The following is a 7841-nucleotide window of genomic DNA, read 5'->3' as shown; positions in this document are numbered from 1 at the left end:
AAAAAAAAAAAAAAAAAAAAAATTCACCAGTTCTGCCTGTAATGCAACACTGTGTCATGAAAGTAATCATACTATTACAAGTTTTGGATTTGGGTAGGGAACAGGGATATTTAAAATAAAGTAGTTATTGCATGCAAGATTATTGCATGCAAAATAATTCATCTTTTGTGGATAGCAGAGACTAGGGAGCATACTTCTAAAATACTCTTGTGAAATTAAACTCAATTTAAAACTTTTTATGAAAAAACTGTAAATTTGCGCACATTCTTTTTCACCTATGAGTAAAACATTTTAAATTTTAATATAATTAATAATATCAGTGTTGGGATATATTACTTGTATACAGTTATGCTTTTAACTTGTTTCTAAGAAAAGATAGTCTGTGCCCAATTATGCAACTTTTGCATAGGTTGTATAAGCTATTTGTAGTCTCCTTACGGGTGCTGCTACAGGGTACCTGCCTTTTAAAGGCCTCCTAGTGCCCGCAGTGTCTCTCCCTACTTCAGTATTCTCACCTGCCATGTCTTGACGTAAAAATTAGTAGGACAGGCTACACAGAGGATAAGGCATGCTTTGAAGAAGTAGGCTGTTGTCCGATCTGTGGCTTCCCTCCCAGCCTAACTTTCGCTTTTACTTCAGTTGAGCCCTCTAACTTGGGACCCATGGTGCAGGGTTCGGGTTCGGGTTCAGTCACTCCCTGTGACCTCAGGTTCCAGGCTCTGCAATGTCCCCTGTGTAGGCAGCTATGGGCCTCATCTTGTTTTCCCCCTGCCACCTTCCTGTCTTACAGTCCAGGCAGGTTTGGCCTCATTCAGCCACAGAATGTACCCTGATCCTTATCCTCTGTCCACTCAGCTGAATTTCAAGTTTGGGGTGTCCCCGATCACACCTGTTCGTGGACCTCTGCCTCCCCTTCAACCACAAACCAGTTCTCTGGCTGAAATATGACAAACATAAAATACCAATGCCGATCCCAGCTCAAAAAAATGCCCTGCTTAAGGTTTGCCACGCCCCCTTGGTTTGCCCACCTTCCCTTCACTCGGGGATCCCTCCTGAGTCGTCTTGCCACAGTGTGGGCTTCTGATCTTGTACCTGTCCGGGAAGGTTCTGTCCCTGACGGCTTCCATAGCCAAACTGCCTCTACCTCTTCCTGGCCTGAGGATTGAGCTTATGCGGGGTGCTCTGGGTCCCTATATCCCTTTACTTTTGCCCCATTGGGTCATCTGCCTCTCCCTGGACCTGGTGGCTGTCTTTGCTTCAGACTCCTCTGCCTGCAGGTTTGCCTCTGGCATCATCAAAGGGACACGGGTAGAAGGCACAGGGAGACAGAGTGTAAGGGAGGTGGGAGTGGTGGGGGGGAGGAGGAGGGAGAAGGAAGGGATTCAGAACCGAGGAACAAGGAAATCGGGGGAAGGGACCTTGAACCAGGGAAGGGATGCACTGGCAAACACAGCAAGGTAAGAGGGGAGAAAGGAGGCAGGGCAGGAGAAAAGGGCCAGGTGCCTCTAGATCCCCTTCCCATTCTAGTAATGGGGTAGGGGCCCTGTTGTTCTATTTAAAAGCAAACTAAAAATAGTTTTCATAATGCCAGTATGTATGAACTATATCATATCAAGCTGCACTAATTCATCTACATGATAACTATCACAGCATGAGGAAATGAATTGTTGTCTCTGCATTAAGACCTGTTTGGTAGTTCTTTCAGTCATTTTCAATACACTGTTTGTGTTTAGAATTCCAGTTTGTAAACTTGTTGTAGGTGCCTGTTTGCATGTTCAAAACTGTGTGTGTTCGTATAAATAGATTGACACCTGTACTCAGAGTGATTGTGGCTGCAGTCAAGGAAGTTGTGGGCCTAGAACAGGTTAGAAGACATTCTGGATGTTGAAAACAGGATATTGGTGTACACACCAAGTCTGCTAATTAGTTTACATCACTTCAAGATTTCAAAGTCAAGCAGTTGCATAGTGGTTACTGTACTTAGTTTAGATGGGAAAGTTTTAGCTTTTCCACAGGTCCTGGTTAGTCTTTTGTGGAAGGAAATTTTGAAAGAAAATTGTGTGTATGTGTTGTAATTTTTTTGAGTGGATTACATAATTCCTTTGCATTATTGATCAGGTTTGGATTCAGTTAGCCCTAATTAAAATCTTGGAAGCATGCCAAGAGCTGGACCCTGTAGCTCAAAAAAGAATCCTGATTGGTTAAATTTAGATTAGATTAATTCAGATGCCTAGTATCGCTGAAGCAGGTACCACTGATTGGGTCCTAAATTCATGTGGTCTTAAATTTTGATACATTCTTTAGAAGTGGTACTTAGCAAAAGTGGTCTCATTCCTTTGTTGTATTTCAGTGGTGGTGGTCTGTCTTATAATAGAACGTTGACCCCTGTAAAAAGTTAAAAAATACTACTTTGATGCATTTCGCAATGGGTTTGGGATGCATATACAGACCTCTGTTGACCCCTTATATTCTGCTGAGTTTGTATGTTGCCAGAAAAACCACTTCCTGTTCCTGTTGTAAAGGCAGCCTTCTGTAGTACCTTTCTAAATAGTATAATCTAAAACCTTCCTTGAGAATACCCATGCTTGTAGTTAATTTTTTCCCCTGAGATTTTTTTTAAAAAGGCATTGAAAAGGTTATTACATGTACAGAATTTTCTATTAAGTCTCATATCAAGAATACTATTCATAATGTTGTTGTGAATTTCTTTCATTTGCCCCATCATTGAAGCATGTGTAATACCTTACTGTGAAGGGTTTTTTGAGCAGGGAAAAATCACCAGTTGTTTAAAGGATAACTTACTATTGGAAGTAAAAGTGGATGCATTTTAATTTTCCTTTTATAACCTTATTTTATGACTAAAATGTACTGATTTGAGGATACATTAATTTAAACTTTAATAAATGACTTATGTAAAGGGGGTGAAGTTTTGTATTGATTGTATGATGATGTTATAGGTCAACATTTTCAAATGGAGGCCTTTGACAGGTGTTCTATTTTGAAGTACTTCAAGTGCCATTGAAGCAAGGGTGCAAACGCTTGTGGCCAAAGCAGCAAATCAAAAAATGGTTGAAGTGGTTCATAAATGGCCCTTGAAAAAGAGGAACATCTTTATGAAATGCTTCATGCCTTCATGGCCAATTTGAAGCGCACTGAGCTGCTGACAGCTTTAAATGCATGTCTGTCTAAAGCTGCATCTAAGGTCTGTCTAAAGTTGGGCTATAAAACCCATGTTAAATAAGTCAGTTAAATAAATAACACCCCTAAAAGTCAGGCCATTATGTTGTAAACAAGGGTTGAGAAGTTGCAAGGGGGTGATTCAGTTGGAGAGAATTTAATTCCAATATCTGAGTGGTGGGTGGGACTGCCTTTATATAGATCTGCTTTGACTGGGAAAACCAATACCTGGTAAAGTGTTCTTGGTATACCAGTTAAGTAACATTGCCAGCAATCCTTATTTGATCCCCACCTTATTGTTGTGGCCAGGATTTTTTTATGCCTTACAGCTGGCAAAACAAGGGAGCCATGTTATACATGACTTTTCTATGCCATACTATTGCTTTAAAAAAAAAAAGCATATTGTAGAATGATCTTGGCTTCCTTCCTGTTGTTTGTTAAGCACTCAGTCCCAGTTTTAAGCATTAAGATTACCTTAGCCTTGCATGCAAGGAAATAGTGTTCCATAACTGGGTCTTCCTATATTAGGGCAATAAGGACGTGATATCTCTAAGGAAAATCCAAAGTTGGTGATTCTGCAGCTCCTGCAACAGACAGAAAATGAAGATGTACTTGTTGGCTTGGCTTTTTGAGATAATATTACGAATTTGGGCAGGAAATTCTGACGTTTCAATTATTTTCTTTTATCCTTTTGTTTTTCTTTTTGACAGGCCATAGAGCTGTGTACATTGGGCTACATGTCCCATTTGGAAAATCAGGCCGTCGACGTCATAGGCATCGTGGACACAGGCATCACAGAAGAAAAAAAGATAAGGAAACAGACCAAGATGATGGACGTGAGTCTCCATCATATGGTAAGAAATTTTTTTTCCTTGTTTGAATGTTTGATTTAAGATATGATAAACATAGCCAGTCTATGATATTAAACCTTGTACTTTTGCTGTTTTAAAAACTTAGTAATATTTGGGATCCATTTAGGGGCAGTTGCTGTTAATATTTTGGTACTAGGATTTACATCTCTACCTATTGGGATATGTGCATATATATGAAGAATTGGGGCTCATATTAGACAGGAAGTCAGAATAAGCCATCTTAATTTTTCCTCTTGGCATAAAGGCTAGGGTTGTGCAAAGCTTCAGTGTCTGACTTGTTTTGGAGAAGATTCGGCCTGTTTCGGTGGCCGAATCTCTGAATCTGAATTGAATCAGGAGACACATTAAAAGGTCTGAATCTATTTGGAAAAGATTTGGGGAGATTTGGATTGGCTGGAGAAAGGCAGGCAGCTCCGGGTGGCTGCAGGTTCTCTCGTGGCTCCTCTGGCTGTGCCTTCTTCTCCACTGGGTGTGGGGAGCCATGGGAGAATCCACCATGGCTGCCCTGCCTGGCCCCAGCCTCCTGGCACTTGAAGAAAAAAAAAAAAAAGCTCCTCACTCACAAGTTGTAGCAGCAACATTCAGGGCCTCTGAGGGCTTGTGGCAGAGCCCCCCCACATAGTGGGGGACAGCGGGGATTCCCCCCCATCTGGCACCTGCACAGCAGCTGCCCCATGGCACAGGTGCAGTGCAGCTTAGCAGGGTGCTGTGCACTGTCTGGGAGCTGGGGCTGAGTGGTGATGGGCTCTGGCTGACAGGTGGAGCCACCACAGCTCCCAGACGGGGCTCGATGCCCTGCTGAGCCATGTTATACCCATGCAATGCGACAACTGTTGTGCGGGTGCCAAGTTTCCTGGAGGTGCTCTTCTTTACCCTCTCCCCCCACCCCCAAACAGGAACTAGTAGCTTAGGGAGCATTTTCTGCTACAGTAGCAAGAACCTTAGACGCTAAAGGTACCTTTTTAAAGAGCTGTTCAAAAATTGCAGGAATAGCTTTGTCCAGGTCTCAGCAAACAGTGAAAAAGCTGTGAAATCATCCTTTTTCAGACTGCAATAATGCAATGGACTTCCTCTCCTATTTCTAGTGTCAGGGAATTGGACACAAGCAGAATATGGCTTTGCATAAAACTAGGATGTTCTTAGAGGTGCCTTTTTCAAAGTGTCCTGATTCTACCTTTCGCAGCCAATTCTTTGTTTTGCAAATGGACAACAGCCTTTTGGTTGTGTCCCCCTCCCCCTTCCATTCTCATAGAAACCAGCAATCTCATAAGTCAATACTGTTTGATTTTACTTACCCTCCTAGAAATGGTGGCAATAATACTGAGAATAGGGAAGAAGGAAGTGCATTTGTCTCTTGCTGGACAATTTCACTGATCAAATGCAGAGTGATAAGATTCCTGGAGTGTCTTGGATTTGGGACAGACACAAACAGATGGTATCAGGGAAGTCGGTCTGTTTTTGAATTGAGAATGAATTTTGCCAGGTGCAGGATCTCGCCTAAGAAGACAGAAGATGAAGTTGGCCAGAACAGAATTGTGTGTAGTGTCACATAAACAAAAAACCGATTCTCAGATTTAGAATCTGAGAACTATTATCGCATTCATAAGTGTGCTTCAGTGTCTGAAGGACAGTTTGTGGGACACTTAGTATGTCTAGGTTTTGCTTCTTCATTTCACTTCCCCCTTCATTGACTAGGGTGGGGGGGAACCTACTTTTGCTTGCTCCCACATCTAGGGAATACAGAAAATCATGCCTGTCTTTGCTTCCCTGAAAGGATCTTCCACATTCATTCCAGGAAAATGAGTAAGAGATCATTGTGAAGTATAGACTGGGTTGGAATAAGTTAGAGGATGAGCCAAAAGGGTCCAAGCTTGGGGTGGAGGAATGGACAGAAGTGTGTGCCTGTTCAGTTTCATTCCTGGCTCTGGTGGAGAATGTGTCTAAAAAGAATGTCGCCACTCAGTTGATATCAGTAATATCTCTTAAACCCACTGGTGAACTGCCATCGTCATATTCCCCTCTAGAGTAGGTCTACATAAAAGATAGATGCTATTGGTAATTCTCTTGATTTAACTGGTAGTGGTCTGTCTGTGTAGTAGACCTAATGGTTCCAATCCAGCTAATTGACCCCTGTGGTTTGTCAGTATGATGTTGTGTTGCCCTATGGGGTCAGGCTAATTCTCAGGATCTCAATATTGCGCTGTTAGACAGGAGGGTGTGACGCAATTGCATATATACAAACGCACAAATCAAGTAGGTGCATATTATATATATATAATATGCACCTACTTGATTTGTGCGTTTGTATATGTGCATATATATACACGCACATCCAAACCAGCCTAGGCACATGCATACCTATCGCCAGTTCAAGCACATACACTATACACCCCAAAAGTTAGACAAAAATCAATTGTCTGTGCCCGCACACTCAGTACACATGCACAGATCACTAATTCATATATCATGCACACAATGACACACACACACAGGTTCCTAACTTGGATGGTACGGTATATATGCATGTGCTTGGGAGTGGAAGTTGCCAGAACTGGGATTAGAACTGGTGGACAAGAGAGAAGCTGGCTGAAGAACTGAGGCTTGGGGTTCCTTAAGGTAGACAGGGGCTGGAAACTGAGGCAGACAGCTAAGATATTGGTGGGGGGAGGGGGCAGATAAGTGGTGGCAAAGAGACAGCTAGGAAAGAGAGAGAGAGAGAGACAGAAACCTGAGAGCTTGGGGCTGGAAACATCTGCCTCCCCCAATCTCTAAGCTGTCAGCGTAAGTGGTGGCAAGGAGGAAACAGTCAGGAAACAGACAACCCCAACTTGGGGTTTCAAAATAACAGGTTTATTAAACAGACAACACACTACACAGCCCCATGAAGTTACTGGTATGCACATGCACTCACAGTGGCAGCAGGAGAAAGAGACTCAGTGGAAGGGTTGGAGTCCAGGCAGGGAAGAGAAGCAGAGTCCAAGTCCTTGGTTGAAGAGGGGGTAGGGGATGATAGCTGCCTATCCAGGCTGGTGCTGTCCAGCAGGTGGTGTCCAGAAGAGGGTTGCTGGCAGGACCTCTGGGTGGATAGATGGTGTGGCATGGTGCTGGTCCAGATGGAGAAGGCATCCCCAAGGAGTCAGCCTTCACTACCCCTTTTTATGGGGTAGACTATCTCTGATCTCCTATGGGAGGGCCTGTCCAGGCAAGGTCAGTCCTATTCCAGAGGGCTCCAGGTGTTCTTACTGAGCATGTGCAGCCTTGGCACAATGGTGGGTTGCCTTATCTTTTTGTTTCTTGAATGCTGAGGGTGGTTCCAAGGGCTAGGTTGTTGGTCCAGGTATTGGTGTTGATAGTTTGGTCATTCAGAAGGAGCTATTTTTAGACCTACTGCCATTGTCTCTCAAGCACCCTCATTCATACCCATTCATTCAGGAACCAAGTTGCATAGGAGGGGTAGGTGTGAGTCATAGGTTACACAACCAAGCATGGGGATAGGATGGAGGCTTGACATTATAAGATGGAAACTTGACATGACTTGTGCTAACTTACATGTATAGGCCTAAAACAGTAGTCACACAATATAAAAGCAGTGAAAAATCAATACGAACATAATAATTATCACTTATAAAACAGTGGATATCTATATCAAAATAGCAGGGCACTTATTTGCAGAGGGGAGAGAAATAAAACTTGCTACCTAAAATAAAATGTTAAAGCTTATCCTACATCTTGGCTTGCTTATACTTAATCCATAGGGAATAGAGAAGGGGAGACGAAGTCAGAAACGGGGAA

General features: G+C 42.9%; 1 protein-coding gene across 2 annotated transcripts in view; it reads left to right on the top strand.

Annotated features, from left to right (window-relative positions):
- The window catches only part of SLC4A7 (solute carrier family 4 member 7), a 100526-nt gene that overhangs the window by 19026 nt on the left and 73659 nt on the right, over positions 1-7841 (top strand). For both annotated transcript variants that reach the window (XM_019508780.1, XM_019508781.1), the window contains exon 2: positions 3888-4031. In XM_019508780.1, coding sequence (XP_019364325.1) covers positions 3888-4031 — 144 coding nt within the window. The remainder of the gene's footprint in view (positions 1-3887; positions 4032-7841) is intronic.

This window comes from Gavialis gangeticus, unplaced genomic scaffold (assembly GCF_001723915.1).
Source record: "Gavialis gangeticus isolate Ggan-Ray unplaced genomic scaffold, GavGan_comp1, whole genome shotgun sequence".
In the NCBI taxonomy this organism is placed as follows: Eukaryota; Metazoa; Chordata; order Crocodylia; family Gavialidae; genus Gavialis; species Gavialis gangeticus.
This window is presented reverse-complemented; position numbering and strand designations above follow the sequence as displayed.